Consider the following 23,459-nt stretch of genomic DNA (forward strand, 5'->3'; position numbering starts at 1 on the left):
GTTGTCTTACAGACGGCACCGTCCTAGCTGCACACACTCGAATCGTTCGATTAGAGCCAACCTTGGAGTCGATTGGCGACATACGAGTTCAAGGAATAAGATACTGAGTCTATAGACAAGAATGATTGTAACTTGAAAGCAGTTGAATTGCAAAGTCCAGTGTGAAACAGACTCCCGTTCTAGCATCGGGCATTATCTACATACAGTTGCAGTTCACACATGATAGCAAGTGAGAAGGATGAGGAGACTGGGATTGAGGCTGTCCAATCGAAGGTTCGAAGGCCTTCCACCTGGGGTCCGCAGGGGCCACTCCGAGTGGCCAATCCCCCGCAGTCCCGCTGTTACGGCAGCCGAAGCTCAAAGCTCAGGAATGTTAAAGACACGTTGTCAGAAATCGCCCACCGAGCTTCAAATTCACCACTCGCAGCTGCCTCTGCAAGCTTGGGCGATTTCCTTTTCCCTCGAGCTCTGGGAGCGATTATCCATTGCCCAACCCCAACGCATCGTCTGTCCCCGTAGACGATCTTTCCTTCCTCAATCGACCTTTGTGTCCTTTGCATCCTCCTTTTGTCAGACCACATCGCTGAGCTGCTTGAGACGACGCTCGGCCATCCAAAATGAGGTTCAACGTCGCCGCCGCTGCCGCCAGCGCAGCGCTCTTCGTTGGCGGCGTGAACGCCGAAGACCAGAAGGTGCTCAAGGATGAAAGCAGCTCTGTCGCCGAGTCGGCGACCAAGGCTGCCCCAGAGCTTCCGACCTTCACTGTGAGTGTCGTCCAAGCTCCAATCCCCTTCTCCTGGACACCCACCTTCTCCTGAGCGACGACAAGGGCATTGCAATGACGAAACCACGAATTCCAAAATCATTTTGCTAACGCAGCTGAATTGCAGCCCACCAAACTCAAGGCTCCATTCCTCGAGCAGTTCACCGATGACTGGGAGGCGCGATGGAAGCCCTCGCATGCCAAGAAGGACACGCAAGGTGACGAGGAGTGGGCATACGTCGGCGAGTGGGCGGTTGAGGAGCCCATCGTCTACAAGGGAATGGAGGGCGACAAGGGGCTTGTGGTCAAGAATGCTGCTGCCCACCACGCCATCTCCGCCAAGTTCCCCAAGAAGATTGACCCCAAGGGCAAGACCCTGGTGGTTCAATACGAGGTCAAGTTGCAGAGTACGTCTACCCCTCCTTTACATTGCCTTGGATCGTGGCACTAACGTCCGTTTCCCTTGCAGATGGCCTCGAATGCGGTGGTGCCTACCTCAAGCTCCTGCGGGAGAACAAGGCCCTGCACCAGGAGGAGTTCTCCAACACGACTCCGTACGTGATCATGTTCGGTCCCGACAAGTGCGGCCACACCAACAAGGTCCACTTCATCTTCAACCACAAGAACCCCAAGACGGGCGCGTATGAGGAGAAGCACCTCACCTCTCCTCCTACCGCCAAGATCGTCAAGACCACAGAGCTCTACACGCTCATCGTCCACCCCAACAACACGTACGTCATCCAGCAGAACGGCGAACAGGTCAAGGAGGGTAGCCTCCTCGAGGATTTCAACCCTGCGGTCAACCCTCCGAAGGAGATTGACGACCCCAAGGACAAGAAGCCCGATGACTGGGTTGACGAGGCCCGTATTCCTGACCCCGATGCCAAGAAGCCCGACGACTGGGACGAGGATGCCCCGTACGAGATTGTCGATGAGGAGGCTACCCAGCCGGCTGATTGGCTCGTTGACGAGCCCCTCACCATCCCTGACCCCGAGGCCCAGAAGCCCGAGGACTGGGATGATGAGGAGGACGGCGATTGGATTGCCCCCACTGTTCCCAACCCCAAGTGCGCTGATGTTTCTGGCTGTGGCCCGTGGACCAAGCCCATGAAGAAGAACCCCGACTACAAGGGCAAGTGGACCGCGCCGCTCATTGATAACCCGGCCTACAAGGGTCCCTGGGCTCCTCGCAAGATTAAGAATCCCGACTACTTTGAGGACAAGACCCCCGCCAACTTTGAGCCCATGGGCGCTGTAAGCTCCCTCCAATGTATTTTGACTTGGTTTCCCGTTGCTAACATTCCCGTAGATTGGCTTCGAGATCTGGACCATGCAGAACAATATCATGTTCGACAACATCTACATCGGCCACTCGGTTGAGGATGCCCGCAAGCTCGCCGATGAGACTTTCTTCAAGAAGCACCCCGTCGAGACGGCCCTGGAGACTGCCGACAAGCCGAAGGAAGAGGAGAAGCCCAAGTCGCCCATGGACCTGAAGTTCCTCGACGACCCCAAGAAGTACATTCAGGAGAAGCTCGACCTCTTCCTGACCATTGCCAAGAGGGATCCCCTCGAGGCCATCAAGTTCGTCCCCGAGATTGCCGGTGGTCTTGCTGCCCTCTTCGTCACTGTTGTCGCCCTGCTCTTCGGTCTCGTCGGTCTGGGATCCTCTCCCGCCCCTGCGGCCAAGAAGGTCGCTGCTGATGCGAAGGAGAAGGCCAAGGAGGTCAAGGACAAGGTTGCATCGGCCGCCACCACTGGCGCCGAGACTGTCAAGTCGGAGGCCAGCAAGCGCACCACACGGAGCCAATCGTAGATGGCAAACCATACACGACACTATTCATGTCAAGTCGAGTTTCTGGGGAGGGAAATTGAACGGAGATAGCACTCGGATTAGCGGATGGGCAGTTGCCAGGTACCGCAATCCAAGCTTGGTCGGGACTTGGGCAGTGACTGTTAGGCACTACTTTTTTGCGTTATCCTGCTTATTATTTGATCGGCGGAGTCCCAGGGCGCATATGTATTCTAGGCACACAAAAGACAGTGTGGCGTTGGTACTAATAAAGGTGCCATGTTTGTTTTCCGGTATCCAAAGTTGTTTTTCCCGGCCCGTTGCCAGAACCCGGAGGGCCCCATCCGTGACAGCACCCGCGACTCTCGGCGGGCCCCACTGGAGCTACCCCGGCCGCTTCGACCAATTGGGCGGAAGCGATCGGCGGTCGGCATGCAACGGCTTTGGGGTCAGCGGGGTTGTTCTCCACCTTCGGCTCTCGTTCCCCAGGACATGTCCCATAAGAGCGGTAGCCGCTGGCCGGATAAAGGGAGAGAGTGTGCTACGCATTTCCCATTGCAGTGGACGGGATGCACTGGACATAACTTGCCATCACGCAGCTCATTACATAGGCAAGGTACTGTCTGTACTGGGAACGGGCGAATCCCCAAGCAATTCGGTGCTTAATTATAGACGCCGGCTATTTCGCAGCTTCCTGGCCCCAACCACGTTTACCGCTTTCCGCTTCCCGGATCCCAATTAATCCCACCCATTCATCAACGACCGATCTCAGTCTCTCCGCAACAACACAATGCGCCGCCTTGCGACCAGGGCCGCTTCAGCATCTGCCACCGTCGGTCGTCAAATTTCATCACCTAGTTGTCCTAGAGCCGCCGCAATACTCGGCTCGTCAGCAAGAATGGCCCCGCCAACCAAGTCAACCGTTTCGGCGACGGCGGTGAGGAGGTTGCATGCCACGGCACAACATTTGCGTCCCGCCTCGGCAGCGGCGGGCCTTGCGAGCACGAGCACCAGCTACCCAACTACTCACGACAAGATCCAGGAGGTGCACGACACGCCCTATTTCATTGACAACAAGTTCTTGAGCTCGAGCACCACCCAATTCATCGACCTGCACGACCCGGCAACAAACAACCTTGTGACCCGCGTGCCCCAGAATACCGATGAGGAACTCAAGGCGGCCGTTGCCTCGGCTCAGAAGGCGTTCGAGACATGGCGACAGACCAGCGTACTGCACCGCCAGCAAATCATGTTCAAATTCGTAGCCCTCATCCGCGAGAACTGGGACCGCCTGGCCGCGAGCATCACGCTCGAGCAGGGCAAGACGTTTGCGGATGCCAAGGGCGATGTGCTGCGCGGTCTGCAGGTTGCCGAGGCCGCGTGCGCTGCGCCGGAGCTACTCAAGGGAGAAGTGCTGGAGGTGGCCAAGGACATGGAGACGAGGACCTACCGGGAGCCGCTGGGCGTTGTTGCGGCCATCTGCCCATTTAGTGCGTTTTCCCCTTTAATATGTCGCCCCTAGACGTGCAGCTGACCTGCTTCACAAAGATTTCCCCGCCATGATCCCGCTTTGGTGCATCCCCATCGCGACCGTCACGGGCAACACGCTCATCCTGAAGCCCTCGGAGCGCGACCCGGGCGCGGCCATGATCCTGGCCGAGCTCTGCCAAAAGGCCGGGTTCCCCGACGGCGTCATCAACGTGGTGCACGGCGCCCACCGCACCGTCAACTTCATCCTCGACGAGCCCGCCATCAAGGCCATCAGCTTCGTCGGCGGCAACAAGGCGGGCGAGTACATCTTTACACGGGGTTCAGCCAACGGCAAGCGCGTGCAGGCAAACCTCGGCGCAAAGAACCACGCGGCCGTCCTGCCGGACTGCAACAAGAACCACTTCCTCAACGCCGTCGTGGGCGCCGCGTTCGGCGCCGCGGGGCAGCGGTGCATGGCGCTCTCGACGCTCGTCATGGTGGGCGAGACCAAGGAGTGGCTGCCGGAACTCGCCGAGCGCGCAAAAACCCTCAACGTCAACGGCGGGTTCGAGCCCGGCGCCGACCTGGGGCCCGTCATCTCCCCGCAGAGCAAGGCGCGCATCGAGGGCCTGATCGCCTCGGCCGAGCGCGAGGGCGCCACCATCCTCCTCGACGGCCGCGGCTACAAGCCGCCCAAGTACCCCAACGGCAACTGGATCGCGCCCACCATCATCTCCAACGTAACCCCCGACATGCAGTGCTACCGTGAGGAGATTTTCGGGCCCGTGCTGGTCTGCCTCAACGTCGATACCCTTGACGAGGCCGTCGAGCTGATCAACAGAAACGAGTATGGCAACGGTGTGGCCATTTTTACGAAGTCGGGCGCCACGGCCGAGTCGTTCCGCCGCAGCATTGAGGCCGGCCAGGTCGGTATTAACGTGCCCATCCCTGTGCCCCTGCCCATGTTCAGTTTCACGGGCAACAAGAAGAGTGTTGCGGGCGGCGGGGCAAGTACTTTTTACGGCCGCCCGGGAGTCAACTTTTACACGCAGCTCAAGACGGTCACGGCCATGTGGGCTGGGGCGGATGCTATCTCGCAGAAGGCGGATGTCGCTATGCCGACGCATAGTTGAACTCGTCCGGGGAGGGGTGGGGTGGGGTGGGAGGGGAAAGGTTGTTGATACATACGTACTGGGCAATGCGGACGAAGGGAAAATCACAAGTATATGACTAGTTGAGCATGTTTAGGTGTTTATACGCTGGTTGAGTTGTTATGTACCTATCTACCTGCCTGCGTTGCTTACCTAGGTGTCAAATCTAAGTGAACGGGTTCTGTTCCGCCGAACTGCCTTCTGCATGCTCCTAACTCTACAGGTGCTCACTACCAATCTCCTAGTACCCGGGGGATAGTAGTGGGGTTGATACCAGTGCCTTTGACATGGCGTAAGGGTGGTGGCATCAGTCTGGGGATAGAGGGCTAATCGTGTAGGCGAACGAGAGAGTAGGGAGTTGGATCCGGGGATCGAACGGTTAGAATCCGAACTACAACTGGGTTTCCCGGGGACGAGAACCGCATGACAATCTTGTTGTATCCGGGTGATAACCGGACATCTCTCAGCTTAACCACAGCCGGTGATCAACACAATACACGCGGAACAGGTAACCGAACTGGCCGTTCAACACAAGATATAGTTATGATAGGACACTGGTTTCACCTGTACCCATCAGAGCAATGGGGTGCCGGTTTGATTGTACAGTGCTGGCCGTCCAACGAGCCAAGGCCATGTAAGTATACAACACGATACTATGTATCTTGATCCTCCACCGTTCCAAGTCAAACCAAGTCCCAAACAAAAGCCGCGAAACGCCTTGCCAGCCATGCAATGCAGAATGCAGTCCCCAGCTCTAACAGCAGGCTGACAAGAATACATAACAAGCCCCTCCCATCATCAGGATAATGCTTCAATCCAATGCGTCTCCGGAGAGTATACTCCTCAGAATCCCCGCGCCCAAGCCGTCGATAGCAGCCTCCATCTCCTTCTCGCCCACGCAGCTAGCCACCCTCCTCTCGTCCGCCAGCTGCCCGCTCCCAGGCATTCCACCGTCACCACCAAAGAACACATCCTTCTTCCTCCTGGCCCTCCGTCCGGTCCCACCGCCGCTGCCACCACCACTACCAGGGGTGAAGCTTCCCAGCGCGGCAAATGAGCTCGTCTTGCCGTCGACAGGGGCGATGAGGGAGAGTGTCTCGAGACTTCCCACCACCTCGCGGAACTCGGAGCTGGAGAGCGGGTGGAGGAGCGAGTCCTGCGTGCACGAGCGACAGTAGGCTTCGAAGAGGGCTTTGACGGTCGGCGCCGAAACATGCGGCGGCTTGGACGGGGTCGTCGGAGTAGAAATCGAGGAGGTGGGAGGGGTAAGGGCTGATGAGGAGCCGTAGGCAGCGGCGCGGTTCCGCTTTTCGATGGCCACCAGCGAGCACAGGGCGGCTTTCTGCTGCAGGTTGAGCGTCTTGAGCCGTTGAGTGGCGCCGTTACTGAATGCGGCTGCTGTGACTTTGTTCAGGTGGCCGATGGTCACCCGCGGCGCGGTCAAAGGGGTGAGGGCTTGCAGAGATTTCGTTAGGGCGGTTGATGTTGGGAGGGCTTGCGGGGCGCAAGAAGCGCGAGGCGGGGACGAGGCGGCGGGATTCCGGTTCTCGCCGAGGGGTTTGCGAGAGGGGCTCATCTGCAGGAGCTGTTCCTTGATTTCGGTTTCGTGCTTCATCCGTGTTTCGCTCTCGACCACGTCGATTGCTCGCCGGCAGACCTCGAAGGCTCGGCGTAGGTCACCGCTTTGGCTGGAGACCTTTCTCGCACAGAGCTCGATAGCAGCAGCATGGAAAAAGGGAATGAAATCGGGGGTTGCGGAACCTTCGGGTAGGAGGGTCTTTAGCCGGGAGGTAAGGATTGTCTTAATTTGCGGTGCTGTGTAGGGTAGAAATGGTAGAAGCTCCGGCTTGAGGTTCCGCGACTTCAACCTCGGAAGGAACCGGTCGGTGAGATCCAAGGCGTTGGCAATTCCCACGAGGGTAAGTCGTGAAGCCTGCTGCAATGACCATTCAAAAATGCGGTATAGACTCTCGAGGTCCATCGTCAGGATGTGGTCGATCTCGTCGAGCACAACGAGAAAGCCCCCAGGGGCTTTGCTCTTTCGAAGAAAGAGTTTTTCCAGACCCGCAACGACATCAGACTCGGACACGTCGCTGTCGCCACCAAGCTGATCCAACAAGGTGACATAGAGGTCCTTGGACGATTTGATGCTCATACAGTTGATGTAGGCCCTGCGGACGGCGGCTGTCTCCGACACTGCCTCCTCGGTGATTCGGTTCACCATTGCGCTCTTGCCCGTTCCAGGCGGCCCGCTGACGTAGAGACACCCGCTGGGACGTGAGGTTTTGCAGCGCTCGAGGAACTGTTTCAAACGTGCGCGCTCCTCATCGCGTCCAACGAGTTGACCAGGATCGGCACTGCGCGAGAAGAGCTGCCTCGCTTGATGGTAGACTGTCTGAAAAGATGTCGGGGTGGAGGGTGTCTGAGGCGTCATCCGCTTTGAGAGTTTGCCGACGGACATGACACGATGCCGTGGAGTCGTGGTCCCCTTGGCGAAGACATCGTAGTGGCGCGGTGTTGAGGGGGTGACGGGCGCGATGCTCACTGTGAGAATATATTAGTGAGTAAGATTTGAGAGCAACAGGGCGGTGAACGTACAGTTCTTGACAGTGGTGGCGATCGAGGCGCGTCTCGACCTGTCTTGGTCCTGAGAATTGCGGCAGGGTTGGTGATTTTCCTGATTCTCAGTGTCGTCGGCCGTGACTGCCGGAGAATTCTCTTCATCTTCGACAATCTTCCTAGGCGTCCGTCGTGTTCGCTTGGCCGAGAAGGCGGGACCGGGGATGGGTTCTGCAGCTGACTATTAGTCACCGTCTTGCTTGATTTGCTTGCTGTTCGGAAGGCGCCAGCACTTACCGACTTCTCTGGAGCTTCGTGTCCTCTTTCCCAAGGTCGTAGATGCCATTGTTGCACTCTGCTAGTAGCAATTGGCGGTGGTGAGTGTTTGGAGAGGAAAGAGCTGAGCTGTGGTGGAGAGACATGGAAGGAGAGTTCTTGGTAGCTACACGCTGGTACGAAGTACATGGATTGACTACGCGAGCGCGTCGTGCTGGGGACGCGAAGGCGCGCATTACCGCGTCTCATTAAAACCGGGCCGGTAGTTCAGGATGCTTAGTCAGCTGTATTACTTTACCTCAGCTTCGACGGTACGTTTGACATTACGGTATTTACATTACAGAATTACTAGTGCACCTTTAGCCCTCGGCTAGATAAGGGAAAGCATCCCCACTCCCCACCTTGCTCATCATCGCGATACTGCGATATTGTCAGGTGGAAGGGGGCGAACTCCGTGCTGCCGAGTCGAATCTGCACTTCAAATGACATTCGGGCTGGGACCGACGAGAGTTAGCCATTCGCGCTCCTGAACCATGTATACCCAAATATATGTCCGGTTCAACATCCCAAGAGTGTCAGGCAGCACGACCGCTTCCTTATCGCTGGAGGCGAGCACACAACGATGACGGCCGTTGCCGATAACGCTATGACAGCGCCCGAAACACACGCTGGCTACAATGCCGCCGTCGAGAGGTTCAGGCACGAGGAGTATCCTATGCTGCATGGTGCGACACAATTGGTCTTCTAATACCTAATTCATTAACTAAGGGTGCGCCGTAGGATCTGTTTACCTCGACCATGCCGGCACCACGCTCTGCCCCAAGTCCTTGATGGACCGCTTCGCTCAGGACATGACCTCCAATCTCTATGGGAACCCGCACTCGGCCTCGCCGTCATCCCAGCTATCCACGGAGCGGATAGAGAACATCCGTCTCCGCGTGCTCCGCTTTCTCAATGCAGATCCGGCCGACTTTGACGTCGTGTTCGTGGCAAACGCAACGGCTGGAATCAAGCTGGTTGCTGAAGCCTTGCGAGCCTTGCCTGACGGGTTTGATTATACCTACCATCAAGCAAGTCACACTAGCATTGTTGGCGTTCGTGAAGAGGCTCGAAATAGCCTCTGCTTTGACGACGAGCAAGCGGAGCAGTGGCTCGCTGGGGGTCGGCCGTGTTGGGGCGATGAAAGCGAACGTCCCCTCTTGCTGGCATATCCCGCCCAATCCAACATGGACGGTCGCCGGTTTCCCTTGAGCTGGGCCGAGAAGTTTCGGGGCCACGGAGCAAAGAAGACGTATACATTGTTGGATGCCGCGGCATTAGTCTGCTCCTCTCCGCTTGACCTCAGTCGCGCGGAGTCCGCCCCTGACTTTACCGTACTCAGCTTCTACAAGATCTTTGGCTTTCCTGATTTGGGCGCATTGATCGTGAGGCGTGAGGCGGAAGAGGCTTTTAGCTCCAAGAGGTATTTTGGCGGAGGCTCTGTGGACATGGTTGTCTGCTTGAAAGAGCAGTGGCACGCTCCCAAGAGCAACTTTTTGCACGAGCGGCTCGAGGACGGAACCCTACCCGTCCATAGCATAATTGCACTTGACGCCGCTATGCATGTTTACAGACAGCTGTTCGGCTCAATGCTGGACGTTGCAGCTCACACATCGTTCCTCTCTGCGAGATTGTACCGCGGACTCAGATCATTGCGGCACGGTAACGGCGAGCCCGTCTGCACGCTCTACTCACCGGATCCAGAGGCAGCAGACTGCTGCCCAGAGAGTGGGCCCATCGTGGCCTTCAACATCCGCAACGGTCTGGGTGCATGGGTGAGCTTGGCTGAGATCGAAAAGATGGCTAGTATCAAGCGCTTCCACATCCGTACCGGCGGCGTGTGCAACCCTGGAGGCATCGCGAGCGCCCTAGGACTTGCGCCATGGGAGATGAGACAGAACTTTAGCTCTGGCTTCCGCTGCGGAACGGATAACGATATCATGGCTGGAAAGCCAACCGGCGTGATCAGGGCCAGTCTTGGCGCTATGAGCACTATATCTGACGTGGACAGCTTTGTAGATTTCATCGCCGAGTTCTACCGGGATATCTCGTCGCCTCCGAGGGTATCAGAGGTGACGGGGAGTCTTCAGGATTCACCGCCTCTTTATATCCACAGCATATCCATATACCCGATCAAGAGCTGTGGTGGGTTCCAAGTCCCACCAGCAGTCGACTGGGAGGTAAGACCGGAGGGTCTTGCGTGGGATAGGGAGTGGTGTTTGGTACACCAAGGCACTGGGCAGTCACTGAGCCAGAAACGGCATCCCAACATGGCTCTCATTCGACCATCCCTCGATTTCGAACGAGGCGAACTGCGAGTCACCTACGCCGGACAGGTCCCGCCACACCTGCCTCGAGAGATTTGCATCCCCCTTTCGAAGAATCCCTCGCTCTTTCGTTCATCGGCTTTTCGATCGAGGCATTCTAGGGTCTGTGGGGAGGAGATTCTCGCCCAGACATACTCTTCACCAGCGATCAACCATTTCTTCTCCTCTGTTCTTGGCGTGCCTTGCCTCCTAGCGCGCTTTCCACCAGGCGGCCAGGGCAAAAGCATGCGGCATGCCAAAGCCCACCTTCAGAAGCACCAGCTTCCCCTTTTCCCCAGCAGCAACACAGGGGTCGTCCACATGCCAGGCACTTTCCCTACCCCACCTTCCCCGCCAGACTCGGACACAGAAAAGGCTGTGGCCCCCAGGCGAATCCTGTTATCCAACGAGAGTCCCATCCTGGCAATCACTCTCGCCAGCGTTGAAGCACTTAACCGGGAAATTGCGGCCCGCAACGGCAAGGACAGGGCGGCCGAGATCTCACCCGACGTGTTTCGAGCGAACATTGTCATCGCATCCGGCGCCTCTGCGACGTTAACGGCGACGACGGCGGCACTACCATATGCCGAGGACGCCTGGTCGGCCGTGCGCATCGGCAGCAAGCACGAGTTTGAGATGCTCGGTGCGTGCAGGCGGTGTCACATGGTTTGTATCAACCAGGAGACGGGCGAGAGGGGCCAGGAGCCCTTTGTCACGCTCTCCAAGACGAGACGGTTTGATGGGATGGTGTTCTTTGGAGTGCATATGTGCTATATGGGGGTTGGAGGGGAGGAGGAGGTTACCAGGGAGAGGCAGTTCCCGACTGTGAGAGTTGGGGATCCGGTCGTGCCTGAGTGGCCTAGCTAGACGGATGGTTAAACAAAGGGGTTAGGTTTTGTTGCATGGGTTGACTTGACTCTCTTGGTTCTTGTTGCATAGCATTTGGTGGCATCTGATCTGTGCGATGGGTTCGGCTGTGGATAGGTGGGATTAGTAAACAGAACTGCTACACTTCTCTCGCCTTGAATAGGATCGACCAGCGGTTTCTGGACTTGTGCTTACAGCAATATCGAATTTTTGAGATCACCGCAGCAATCCGGCAAGGGGATCTGCGGCTTGCGGTAAACTCCGTATCTTCGTACCTGTCGCCTCCCGCTGCAAGAGCTGACTCGTAAATAGGAATTTTCGTTTCTGAGTGGCGTTTCAGTCTTCTTTGTTCTTTCTTCTGCATTTTCTCTTCGATTTTCTGATTTCCATTTTCAAGTCGATAAATACCCGGTTTGGTCCAGATTACTTCCGCTTGCAAACTACTAACACACGGCACGATACCGTATAAAACCAACCAGCAGAGTTGCACCTTTCCCGGAGGGTTTCCATGCACAACAGCCAACCCCTGACGCGGCACGGAGCCGATGACAGCAACTTCAACCTCTTCGCCGTCTACCAACAGAACTACCGGGCCGCTTTCCACGCGGCCGTTGCAGCCGGTGAGGTCAAGCCGCTGGTCCTCCCATGGTCCTTCATCGGGTCATTCTTCTTACCCCTTTTATACCTCAGCATCCCACACACACAGCGGCCATGGCTGTACCGCATGCGCTGGCTTGTCGCTGCCGCCATCGTCTACCTGAACGCCCGTGTCATGCAGACGACCTCGGCCGGAAATGAGGCATTGGCATACGCCACGGGCCTGATGGCCGCATGGGGAACCCTATGGTCCCTGACGCTGCTCATCTTCACCCGGCCGCAGTGGGAGGCAGCGAGGGTTGAGCGCAGACCACGGAGGAAGCAACAGCAGCACGAGGGGGAGGAGAAACCGGAACCGGACCTGATGATGATCAAACCTCCAGACGAAAGCGTCGCCGCCGCGCTCGCCGACGGGAAAGCGGAGTATTACTGGCAGCGCTTCCCGTCCGATTCGCCGTTCTTCACCCGCCTCTGCTGGACCGCCGACCTGCTCGTCTCGTTCCGCGGCACCGGCTGGAACCATGCCATCCCCGCCGTCCCACACCCGCCGTTTCCTTCTTCACTTGTGGGCGGCGACCACCCGGAGGACGACGACGAAGCCCCCGTCCCCGTCCGGCTCGACCTGATCCCCCTCGCCTCAAAACGGACCGGAACCGTCCGCTGGCCGACCTACGCCTCCTTCTTGCGCTCCCGTTTGACCACCCTGGCCGTGTCGTGGATGGTCATCGATCTGCTGACCGTCACGGTCCGCAAGGACCCGTACTTTATCCTCGGCCCGCCGGCTTGTTATCAGTACTATCCTCACCTTCCCCAATACCCGTCGCTGGTGCGCAATGTAGCCGCCATGGCGGGCATCGTCGCCGGCCTGCACCTGTACCATGCTCTGGCACAGCTGCTAGTCGTGTTTGTCGCCGGCCCCCGGCTCATGGGCGCCCGCGCCGATCTCTGGCAGCACCCGGCGCTGTTTGGGTGCTTTTTGGCTAATGTTGCTGATGGTGGATTGCAAGGGTTTTGGGGCGGGTGGTGGCATCAGACGTTTCGGCGCGGGTTTCTTGCGCCGGGGAGGTGGCTTTTTTCTTCTTCTTCGTGGTATTCCGCTTCTCCGGGTGGTGGTGGTGGTGGTGGTGGTGGTGGTGGTGGTGATTACAGCCATGATCATCATCAGCATCAGCATCATCATCATCATGGTAAGCATACCAGGATCGGGGCCGGGACCGTTGCCAGACTAGCCACGCTAGCACTAGCCTTTTTGCAGAGCGGCCTGTTGCATGCCGCCGGCGGGGTCACGTCCGTGTCGAGCACGCGCACGGTGCCGTGGACGCCCGTCGTGTTTTTCCTGCTGCAGCCTGTTGGCGTGGCGTTGCAGATGGGGCTGAGCCGGGTGCTGCTCGGGTTGGTGAATGTTGTGGTTGGTGGTGGTGGTGGAAAGGGGAAGGCTGGAGGGCATACTAGTAGTGGTGCCGTGCTCCTCCCGCGCTGGGTGACGAGGGCGGCGAATCTGCTGTTTGTTGCCGCCTGGCTGCACTTCACGGCGTGGGGGCTCGTGGACGACATGAGCCGGGCCGGGCTGTGGCTGTTTGAGCCCGTGCCCGTGTCGCCGCTGAGGTTGGTTGGGTCCTGGTTGGGGTTGCACGGGGACGGGGCAAAGTGGTGGCGATGGGATGGCGAGTATGGATTGAGGTGGCATAGCGGGAGGACATGGTGGGAGAGCGGCGTGAGGTTGTGATCTCGTCTTGGATAGAAGCATCAGTAGACTTGGGTAAGGCATTTGGACTGGGATGTATCTGGATTGGATACGGTTTAGAATAGAGATTAGACCCGTAGGATCAGGCTGTATATAGGTACAGTACTTGTGCTGATCCTCAACTCAAGGATATTCATCGACGAGGACGACCTAATACAACGAGCAAGTAAGAATTACAAAAAGTGAAAGGCAATGACCAGAGAATCGGCCAATACTATTCCTGTGCTTTATCCCCTTGAACTGTATTAACACTACCCAAAGAGCTCTCTCACCATCATTGACTCTGCCATGCCCCCGTAGACCCCATGCCTGCATCAACATACGGTTCAAAGCTGAGCTCGCCTGTCTGCGGATCCGTCGGGAACAGCATGTTGAGAGCGTCCTGGCCCGTCATCAGTAAACAGTGCCTCCGTAAAGACAAGTGCACAGCCGGCTTGTCTGATGGAGAGATCTTGCACTCACCCAGTCGATGTTATCCATAGCATTCATGGACCCGCCGGTTGATGGCCCGGGCATACCACTTGCAAGATGGTGCCCTTGCACCTGACCAGCCACGCTGTCCCCGTCGCTGCTATTCGGGCTGCCGTGATTGTTCAAGCTGGGCGGAAAACCCCAGAGCACCTCCCCGTTGGACACCCCGCCGAAGACCATTGTAGGAGGGGGAACTCCCATCGACTGCTGTGCCCACATCATGTGCGGAGGTAATAGATGAGGCGGCGGCGGGTGGCATTGGGAGAGGGGGCGTTGATTAGCAGGGGCGGCAGTTGGCGGGATGGACATGTCGGCGGACATGGTCGCTTCCGCCCCGGCACCACCCATCTTTTGCGGCTGCTGCAGTGCTGACTGGGGCATCCCACGAGTATGCATTGTGGCCGGCCGCGGGGGCGGAGGTGGCGGACATCGCTGCTGCGGTGGGGTAGACTCCTTGACGGCCTGCTTGCCCAGTACAGCCTTGGATATCGCCGTCGGCGCGCGGACCCTGCGCATGCTCATGTAAACGCTCGTCTTATCCATGATCTCGGTCAGGATCTGCAGGCTCTTTTGCTCGCGCGGCATGTTCGGGTCCATCTTGAAAACGTAGTCAAGACACGGCCAGATCCGTTGGGCATCCTTGTTGCTGGGCCGGTAGTAAATCTCGGTTGCCAGGAGCAGGGCAATCTGGTACTGCTGGTAGGCGCCGAGGTACCAGGCCCAGTCTCGGAACAGCGTGCCTGACTCAAGCTGGATCGCCGTCTCGATGATGACGATGCCGCTCGTGATGAGCAACCCGTTCAGCTTGTCCGGCAGGGGGTGCGTTGCGTTGGCATGATACGGGTGCAGTACCATGGCGTGCAGGCGGTAAAGGAGCAACTGCATGACCAGCTTGGTGTACTTCTGTATGGGCACCCGCTCGTCGAGGAGCCCGTTGTACTTGTCGAGCATGCGTTTACGGAACTCCTCCACCTTGGTCAGCATCGTCGTCAGCAGCATCTTATTCATCTCCATTTTGTTGCGGTCCGCCCAGATGGTCCGCATCATCTCGTTGATCTCAAACCGAATGATGCTGAGGAGGACAGGGGTCCAGCGCTCCGTCACTGCAGGGGCGACCATGGTACCCGGCGTCAACTCGGCCTCGTCGCAGTTGAGCGGAAGCTTCGTTGTGTACTCCCCTCGTCGAATGGCTGGTTTGGGTCCCTGGGCCTCGCAGGTCCGGATATCAAGAAAGCAGAGCTGGTGCCAGATCAACCTGCGAACGTGCGTCTCCAGCGGGGTGAGGCCGTATGCCGACCCGTCTCGATGGAGTCCCATGCATTCAGCCATCCTGACAGCGGCGCCGACGAGGACAGAGTGTGCCCTGGAGACTTCGTCCCGGCAGAGTGGAAGCTGTATCTTGATCAGCCAGTGACCTCATATGGATAGGCCCCCCTTTGTTCACGCAGCAGACCCACCAAGTACATAACGAAGGCTTGGAGCGTATCGACACTCGTCGTGCTGAGGAACCTGGCCTTGGCTAGCGCCGCTTCAGTACCGATCCTCATGCTGAGGATCAGCTGCGTCTTGGAGTAGCCGTACTCGTGCTGAGCGCGGATCTCGTCCAGGCTGACAGCCGCACTGAACCACGCAGCGAATACCACCGCCTGGATTGAAGCGCGTGGCTCCATGTTTTGTCTCACATCATCCCAAAACGACTGATACATGGCCTCAAAGGAAGGCCGATGAACGCATCGCGCAATGGGATGGACTGCCTCAAAGTAGCGATGCATTAAGCGGGTGCCCATGTCCGCACTTGGCAGCAGGTTCAGCAACGCTGAGGGCTCGCTAGCCTGGCCAAAAAACAATCCGCTCGTCGGCGGAATGTACGACTCTCCCGGCTTGAGGAAGTCAGGGAGTTCCCTAAGAGCGCTGTCAAGCTGTTCAGGAGGGGATCCGTGTCCGGTGGGTGTTTGGGTGTCAGAAATCCCAGCTTGAATCTAGAACACAGTTAACGCTCGCACACCGTCATCTGGTGTTTTGAGGAGGATGGATACCTCTTCCCACATGCGCGGCCTACTCAGCCCCCCAATCCGCTCCGTAATCCTCATCCTCCCCACGCGGATCCCCAAGTCGATAAGATCAGCAGGACCGGCGCCGTCGCAGTCGTCTTCGTACGTGAGGTCCAGCGCGACCATTGGCGTAATTTGCAGGTCGCACTCCTCGCCAAAGTCATCCTCGACATCGTCGGCGACGATCCTCTGCTGGCAGAAATCGCCGCCGCCACCAGCAGGCCCCCCACGCCCCTTAGCAACGTCCCTCTCCAGCTGCCTCTCCAGAGACCCCACTCGCTCCTTGATCTCTGTCAGGCGCTGCAGGCTGACCTCATCGAGCTTAGGCCCAATGTAGAGACAGTCCCTCCTGGACCTGACGCAGTTATGGCAGGGCTGCTCCTTGTTGCACCCAAGTTTACGTCGACGGCACTCGAGGCACGATGTAATCATGCGCCTCCGCCGGCGGATCGGCCTCGGGGCGTGAAGGCTGTTGGTGGTTGCTTCGTCTGGGCGCGGCGCGGCAGAGGCTTGTCTCTCTCCCGCGCCTGCAGCTGCATTACCGAGTCCCGCTGACGGTGGTGGTGTCTCGGCCAAGCTGCCCCGCGGCATTGCAGACTGCATGGCCGTGTCTTGAGGGCCTACCAAGGCAGAGACGTTAGCGTCAACTGAACAAGGGGCCATCTGGGCCCTCTGCAGCGGGCATGCTGCATAGTCGCCTTGGCTTTGTTGGCGTGGCGCGACGACTCCGGCAACAGGATGCTGTTGGTAGTCGGTGGCAAGAGCGAGGTTCGAGAGCCGGTAGCTAGCCATGGTGAAACGGCCGGTGGGCGCAAAGACATATGTGTATGCAGGAGCTATCAAAGACCGATCTCTTGGGTCGTCCAATCGTATACGCGTTATTTGGGTCGGAGATGGAGATGACAGAGACTCTAGATCCGCTTTTAAGGCCGAGGATTACGCCAAAGAAGCTTCCAAGGTAGCTCAAGGTCAGCCAAGGTGCCTCTGGTCTTCAAGGAAATGACCATGTTGAAATGAGGAGGGGCTGCCATCTGAGCTCAGGGCACGCAGCTAGCTGCATGACCCGGTGACTCCCCTCTCTGGCAGCGAGCTTTGTGCTCGGTGGCCCGTCAGGTTCCGCCCCAAGCGCCGTATCAGCGCCAGGGGACCCGGTTGCGGTACCCAAGCCAGCTGCCGAAAGCTGTCGAGGGCCGGTCGACAGACCAGGTCTCGCACATTGGGAAAGGAGGGACTTTGTGCGTCTTGGTGTTCCGGCCAAGGACTTGCCTGCCTTGAATAGGGACACCCATCCGACCGTTAGGGGGCAGAAGGGGGGTTGTGTCACGTAACAAATTTGCCCCCCACAAAGCCTGCCCTGGGGAATACCTATCTCGCTTGGAATGTGTGCATCCGTGGCTTCGGCTGTGACTATATTTCTCTCGCAGACTCGCAGCACATGCAACATTTGTGTATGTGTGCCGAGTAAGTCAGTGTTGTGAGCCACCGCTAGCCTCTCACAGATCTTCCCACTGTATCGGGACCCTTCGAAAAACGCCACCCGTCTGTTGCCGCCATCAAACCGTGGGTGAACCATCAGTAAGCCCTCGAGCTTACTATATTCACTCGCTGGGCCGTCCTATATGGGGAACCGTGCGGTGCCCGTCTTGTTCTCCGCTGAGACGAGCTGCGCTTAGCAGCAGGCATTTTCCCCTGATACGTTCGAGCATGCTGCAACACCCTCGGCAACATGTAGGGGCTGCATGACAACCCATATAATATCCCTTTGCCCTCGCGGAAAAAAGGAGAGTGGCCATAGCATGGCCGATTCCATTCCCTTTCTAGGCCACTGCCAAGGCCCATTGCCAGGGCCATCCGCCGGGAAGAAAGCTGATGCTGTATGTGTGTGTGACGCGGGGCGTCATGGAATATGTACCGTACTAGGTTTGCGTAACAGCTTGAGCTTGGTGACCAACCCAATCGGCGGCGGATGGCCGCCCTCATGAAATCTATGCGGAGGAACCTTCTAGCCCCAACAATCGCACTTAGAAGGGCGCTCTGAGACGTCCTTCGCCCCGGATGCCGCCCGTTTTATCCAAGAAGGTAAGGGAAAGAAGGAGAGCCCTGCTCGGGAGGCGCCTGTAGACGTCCATGTCCCTTCATGACTTTGATTCGTCGGGCTAGAGGGTCACTGCAGTGTCGAGGTGAGGCTAGCAGGGATTTCACATGGAGACAGAACGAAACCTCCTTGTCCGTCATCTCCATGGACGCAACCTGTCATCACGATCGAGACCCCAAGACGGGACAGGGGGTTACCAGGCAGAAGACGCGAATGATCGAGAAAATACACGTCCATTGGGTGAACAGAGCGGGAGCACGGAAAGCAGGCAAAGAATCTGAACGAGCTTGTGTCCGGTGAGGCATCTTGGTACAAATCGCCCCTGCTGTGGGACTTGTAAGCACTGTCTGTCGCTGTGGAACAATCCACAACCTGCCAGCTTCAATTAGCGCTAACGGCGGAAGCAGCGTGCGCATAGAGATGGGCTAGAGGACCTACTAACGGTAGCCACCCGACCGCAAGTATCTCTATGCAACCCCCTGTCTCCCCGGGTTTGTTGACGGGAGTTGACATCTAGTTCATACGGTACCTTACAGTTCAATCGACGCGGGTATATTGCATCATCTGCGGTTCAGGCGCTGTAGAGTGACGGTTTCGGCAAATTGATGATATGAGGGCGGTAACAGGCTTTCTTTGATTTCGACAAGTTGTTGATCCGGCCGCAATTTCTGGCAGGCCGTTATATACTTCTTTCTTCCTGGACTCTGCTGCTCATGGGCCCCCATTGCCCCCCATGTCTAGCCACGCCTGCTTCAACCTATGTCGCCAATGCCTCAGCGCAAGGCGACAATTCCACGCAAGCTCAACGCCATACGTCCTTTGGAGCACTGTAACAAACCATAACAAGCGCTTGGTTCTCCCTGGCTGCCGGTGGACCAAATCTCTGGTGAGGACGTGATAGAGATCCATGATGACGGCCAGAGGAACGCGGCCCTCGATCGCCTCAATGTAGCGAAAGGCTTGGTATACGTGGCGAAAAGCCACTCGATTCGGTAGGTGAGGTGCATTAGCAAATACTGTCGACACTTCTTTGACGATTTGCACTCTGCTTTTCCCGTATGTGCCACGATGCCGGCGAGTCTTCTCCCATGTGCTCTTCCTCCGGTTCTCGAACGCGTTGATACCCAAGACACGCCATATCTCCTTGGGCGAAAGGGTTGAGTCGAGAACAATCCTCTTGGCGTATTTCTCAAAAACAGCGGGGTTCCACTCAGGTCCTCGTGGCTGCCGGAGCTCATTCATGTACCAGTCGCGAATGCGGATTGCTATGCGATGGTCGTCACAGGTCCACGCAAGATTCTGCAGCATCGACAGAGGCAATTCGAATGATGCAGCATCAAAGGCAAGAGAGCGGAGCGCGTAGTCAGTGAGATTCAGCTTGGTGAGGAGCCTCCAGGCGCTCCAGTAGAGGCCCGTGTGCGTCTCGCGTTGCTCATGGCGAAATATTGTCATGAAAAGGGATGCAATGGCTGCTTCATCGTGTCCCGCGCTGTATCGCGTGTATGTACCATAGAATCTCCGAGGGCATTTGATGTATCCTCGACTTTTCCATTGAGTCAGCAGCAGCGAGCATAGTTCGACGCCCGTCATGGGCCTAGTCTCTCGCGATGCATCTGAAAGGACGGCAGCCAAGTCAAACCAGAAGTCCTGACTAACGCGTGGTAATAGCGCCAGCACGCAGAGCCAGTTGTATCGCAACCTTGCCGAGATAGTTGTCTGGCGAAGCACGAGCGTATTGGCAGCACGCAGTAAGCCGCCCGGCTCTTCCGGAGAGAAAGACTGAAGAGCTGTTGAAATTGCTATGGCCTGGCGAAGACTCCCAGACGATGCTCCTGACGACTGCCCGGACATAGTTGCATTCAGCAGCTGGGCGATGCTGGCCGCATCTGGCTCATCCTTTGAGCAGCTCCAGCTTGAGAAAAACCGGTTCAGCACGGATAGGATACCCTCGGAAGCCATGCCCTGATAGGCTGCAGGTAACGCCGCCATAACTTGGGTAAAGAGCTGGCATAGCTCATCGCCGGCAGGAAGCCGGGCCAGTTGGGTGAGAACGGTGTTCCAGAACCGGGCGTCAAGGAGGGAAACCGCAAACACCCTGGAAGTGTTTGCACCGGCCAAGATGGCCATGGAGAGCGACAGGCAGAGGCGGCAGCCCACGTCCGAACCTCGAAATCTCGAGTCTAGAGCAGACCAGATTTCTGACGCCAGCGGCATGACATCGGAAGGGGCTATTTCACCCAAGAAGATCAGATGCTGAAATGTCCGGGCGATGTTCTCGACGTAAGACTCGAGGGTGGCATCGGTGGCGTGCGTAACCGCCCATCGGAAGGTCTCCATGTCGGAGGTAAACGACGGACGATCTGGCGCTGCATGGGCCGTCGACAAGCTCACATCGGGCAGCGGCAGCACGGACAAGGCCATCGACGGCTGCTCGGCGCGTTGCGGCAGTAATTCTTGCAGCCATCCGGGCATGAGGTCGCGCCGTGACTGGCCCTGTTCGACAGCGTAGGCGGATGTGGGTGGCTCCCAGGTCCATTTCGACAGGTTTAGGGGCACGGAGAATGCCCAGGGGGGCGGTGTCGGGGGGCATTGCCAGGCATTGATGTCTCCCATGCGTCGCCGTCCCAGCCGGCGTTGGCTCTCGAGCGGCCCCGGGACATTGCTAGCCTTCCTGTTCCAGGTCCTAGAGACATTACAATATCGCTCAAATGCGCTGGCTAGCAAGCTGTCGGCGATCCACACTGAGTCTCGAGAGGGTACGATCTGGCGTTGGAGAGCGCGGCAGCAGTGCGAAGCAGGGGCATTCATCGCCGGCAAGCGCATCGGGGAAGGGATTGCGGTCGACGATTGTTGCCAGCTCCATCCGGAATTATTTTATGCCGCGCATTGATGAAACGCCATGCGTTGGTGTAGAGATGCGGGTTGCGAGTGACAGATCAATTGGCCTTCGGTGGTCGACGACCGAATCGTTGAAGTCCCGTCGCGACTGATTGCAGGTGCACTCGGAAAAAACGCAAGCTCCAGATGGGCAAGCTCCATCTTGCCCCAACCCCTGGCTCTGCAGTGGGGAACTACACGAGCAAAACTGGAAGGCGGTGTGGGTGGGTGTCATAAAAGAACTGCGGCAAGTGCACCCCGGCCCCTTGCAGATGCGGGTGTGTGGCTTCAGCTGCCCCGCGCTGGACATCAATTGACAATCCATGACATCTCCAAGCTGACTTTAGCGGGGATCTTTACAGAGTCAGTAAAAAACGCTGCCGACGATGGAGGAACACTCGTTTCCGCCGTTGCAAAACGACCTGCTTTTGAGGGCTGCATGGGGTAAGTAGCTCTGCCTTCTTACTTTTTCCCCCCTTTTTAGCCCAGCATTTTATAGGCAATGCGAACATGGCTGAAGGACTGACACGGAAATTCCAGGCCAAACTGTCGAGCGTCCACCCATCTGGGTGATGCGGCAGGGTGAGAAGCCTAGCCCGTCGTCTTCCCCTGCCGCACTGGCACACGCGCGCTGACTGTCAGCGCAGCTGGCCGCTATCTCCCTGAATACCACGAGGCGAAGGGATCTCGGGACTTTTTCGAGTGCTGCAGGGACCCGGAGGTCGCATCCACCCTGACGCTGCAGCCCATTGAGCGCTATGCAGGGCTCATTGACGCCGCAATCATCTTCTCCGACATCCTGGTGATCCCTCAGGCTATGGGCATGGTTGTCGAGATGGTAGACAAGAAGGGCCCGCACTTCCCCAATCCCTTACGGAGCCCCGACGACGGCCAGTACGCCGAGTTGATGCAGCGAAAGGTCGATGTGGCAAAGGAACTTGACTATGTCTACAAGGCCATTACCTTGACGAGAAAGAAGCTACAGGGCCGCGTGCCACTATTTGGCTTCTGCGGGGCTCCGTGGACGCTGTTTTGCTACATGGTCGAGGGCGGCGGGACTAAGCTGTTCAAGGAGAGCAAGACGTGGATCTACAAGTACCCCGACGAAACGAAGGCCCTTCTCCAGAAGATTTCAGAGCTCTGCGTCGAGTATCTCGCGCTGCAAGTCAAGGCGGGAGCTCAGGTATTGACACTGATTCCCACGCCCTAGCTCAAGCTGACACTGTCCGGTAGATTGTCCAGGTTTTTGACTCTTGGGCCGGGGAGCTCTCACCCTCATCGTTCAAGAAGTTTTCGCAGCCTTACCTGGCGTACATCGCGGAGCACCTTCCCTTGAGGCTCAAAGAGCTGGGATTAGAGAAGGTCCCAATGGTTGTCTTTCCCAAGGGCGCTTGGTACGCGCTGGACGCCGCCTGCAACATGGGTTACAACGTCGTTGGTCTCGACTGGCTCCACGATCCGGCTGAGGCAGTGAAGACGGTTGGCGACCGTCCGATGATAATACAGGGGAACGCTGATCCGGGTGTTCTGTACGGGACTCACGCTGCCATTACCGAGGCGGTGACGGAGATGGTGAAAGGCTTTGACTGGGAAAACCGTAAGAAGGGCTGGATTGTAAACCTCGGTCACGGTAAGTCGGCCTGTCTCAATCTAGTTTTTGATGGCTCGTTGACAGGACATTCTAGGAATTACTCCATTTGTCAACCCGGATAACTTGAAATTCTTCTTTCAGGAGATCCATCGCCTGACCGCAGCGGGCGCTCGATAATAAATTGAATTTTGTTGCCAAGGGAACTGCCGTAGACCTGAGTGACTTCGCTGGTTTGTGACCTATGTGGACGTGGGTTGACGTTATGAGCATCCTCCCTCTCAAGCTCTCACATGGGATCTCCAACGCTGGAGAGATCTATCTCGGCCCTGTGGCAAGTCAGTCACGGCTTCACACGCCTTTCCGTCTCGTCATACCATGACAAAATCCAACTAAGCTTTCCACCAATGCTCTTGCATAGCGCCTGGCTGTTGTGGTTCATCATGAACACATCAGCTGCGCCCCAGCCATCGTCGCCATAGTCTCTCAGGTGGTCTCGCATTAGCTTGCACGCCACTGCTTTCGCCAGGCCAAGACGGCGGTATGGTTCCTGCCGGGGATGATGTCAGTTACAACTGAGGAGGCCATTTGCTGCCAGAATTCTGTTTCCACTGACCTCGACATGGAGTGATATCAATGTCCCATCAAGCCCTGGCATGCGGAAGCAAAAGTGTCAGCCTCACCAGTCGACAATTGGATGGGAAACACATACTCACCCATGAAAGCCCATGCAATTGGTGTTCCGTCAGCAAGCCTGACCACACAGCTCGGAAGCATGAGTAGGGTCGATCTGTAAACAAAATGAACGCTTGA

The 23,459-nt window shown here is 57.4% G+C and overlaps 9 protein-coding genes across 9 annotated transcripts in view; 5 read left to right on the forward strand and 4 right to left on the reverse strand.

Moving 5' to 3' along the window:
* Window positions 1-477: 477 nt before the first annotated feature.
* N656DRAFT_774623 (Calreticulin-domain-containing protein) lies at window positions 478-2,777 on the forward strand. The gene is made up of 4 exons (XM_064814302.1): window positions 478-764; window positions 891-1,170; window positions 1,233-2,017; window positions 2,073-2,777. The coding sequence occupies exons 1-4, from the start codon at window positions 618-620 to the stop codon at window positions 2,577-2,579; spliced, it is 1,719 nt and encodes a 572-aa protein (XP_064673944.1). The 5' UTR covers window positions 478-617; the 3' UTR covers window positions 2,580-2,777.
* A 676-nt stretch (window positions 2,778-3,453) lies between these two features.
* Window positions 3,454-5,158, forward strand: N656DRAFT_794692 (Methylmalonate-semialdehyde dehydrogenase; the record flags this gene model as incomplete). Its single annotated transcript, XM_064817322.1, has 2 exons — window positions 3,454-4,045; window positions 4,104-5,158. The coding sequence occupies 2 exons, from the start codon at window positions 3,454-3,456 to the stop codon at window positions 5,156-5,158; spliced, it is 1,647 nt and encodes a 548-aa protein (XP_064673945.1).
* Window positions 5,159-5,987: 829 nt separating this feature from the next.
* On the reverse strand, window positions 5,988-8,081 carry N656DRAFT_700927 (cell division control protein Cdc6; the record flags this gene model as incomplete). The annotated part of the gene is made up of 3 exons (XM_064810903.1): window positions 5,988-7,720; window positions 7,775-7,972; window positions 8,033-8,081. The coding sequence occupies 3 exons, from the start codon at window positions 8,079-8,081 to the stop codon at window positions 5,988-5,990; spliced, it is 1,980 nt and encodes a 659-aa protein (XP_064673946.1).
* Window positions 8,082-8,431: 350 nt separating this feature from the next.
* On the forward strand, window positions 8,432-11,424 carry N656DRAFT_774626 (PLP-dependent transferase). The gene is made up of 2 exons (XM_064814303.1): window positions 8,432-8,736; window positions 8,792-11,424. Exons 1-2 carry the CDS (start codon window positions 8,634-8,636, stop codon window positions 11,221-11,223), a joined length of 2,535 nt encoding a protein of 844 aa, XP_064673947.1. The 5' UTR covers window positions 8,432-8,633; the 3' UTR covers window positions 11,224-11,424.
* A 195-nt stretch (window positions 11,425-11,619) lies between these two features.
* On the forward strand, window positions 11,620-13,709 carry N656DRAFT_826240 (uncharacterized protein). Its single transcript, XM_064818476.1, has one exon. The coding sequence runs from the start codon at window positions 11,732-11,734 to the stop codon at window positions 13,544-13,546; it is 1,815 nt and encodes a 604-aa protein (XP_064673948.1). The 5' UTR covers window positions 11,620-11,731; the 3' UTR covers window positions 13,547-13,709.
* A 129-nt stretch (window positions 13,710-13,838) lies between these two features.
* N656DRAFT_765358 (uncharacterized protein) lies at window positions 13,839-16,878 on the reverse strand (the record flags this gene model as incomplete). The annotated part of the gene is made up of 4 exons (XM_064813404.1): window positions 13,839-13,946; window positions 14,027-15,427; window positions 15,493-16,014; window positions 16,072-16,878. The coding sequence occupies 4 exons, from the start codon at window positions 16,876-16,878 to the stop codon at window positions 13,839-13,841; spliced, it is 2,838 nt and encodes a 945-aa protein (XP_064673949.1).
* A 2,014-nt stretch (window positions 16,879-18,892) lies between these two features.
* Window positions 18,893-20,989, reverse strand: N656DRAFT_701374 (uncharacterized protein; the record flags this gene model as incomplete). Its single annotated transcript, XM_064810940.1, has 2 exons — window positions 18,893-20,185; window positions 20,339-20,989. 2 exons carry the CDS (start codon window positions 20,987-20,989, stop codon window positions 18,893-18,895), a joined length of 1,944 nt encoding a protein of 647 aa, XP_064673950.1.
* Window positions 20,990-21,416: 427 nt separating this feature from the next.
* On the forward strand, window positions 21,417-22,850 carry N656DRAFT_774629 (uroporphyrinogen decarboxylase). The gene is made up of 5 exons (XM_064814304.1): window positions 21,417-21,502; window positions 21,599-21,640; window positions 21,706-22,241; window positions 22,292-22,688; window positions 22,744-22,850. Exons 1-5 carry the CDS (start codon window positions 21,445-21,447, stop codon window positions 22,824-22,826), a joined length of 1,116 nt encoding a protein of 371 aa, XP_064673951.1. The 5' UTR covers window positions 21,417-21,444; the 3' UTR covers window positions 22,827-22,850.
* A 3-nt stretch (window positions 22,851-22,853) lies between these two features.
* Window positions 22,854-23,459, reverse strand: part of N656DRAFT_242271 (uncharacterized protein) — a 1,845-nt gene continuing 1,239 nt past the window's right edge. Inside the window, exons 3-6 of the mRNA XM_064808986.1 lie at window positions 23,363-23,400; window positions 23,263-23,297; window positions 23,024-23,196; window positions 22,854-22,975 (exon numbers count right to left, since the gene is read on the reverse strand). Of these exons, the coding sequence (XP_064673952.1) occupies window positions 22,936-22,975; window positions 23,024-23,196; window positions 23,263-23,297; window positions 23,363-23,400 (286 nt within the window). The 3' untranslated portion in view covers window positions 22,854-22,935. The remainder of the gene's footprint in view (window positions 22,976-23,023; window positions 23,197-23,262; window positions 23,298-23,362; window positions 23,401-23,459) is intronic.

This window comes from Canariomyces notabilis, assembly GCF_033297395.1.
Source record: "Canariomyces notabilis strain CBS 508.74 unplaced genomic scaffold N656scaffold_2, whole genome shotgun sequence".
NCBI classification, from domain to species: Eukaryota; Fungi; Ascomycota; class Sordariomycetes; order Sordariales; family Chaetomiaceae; genus Canariomyces; species Canariomyces notabilis.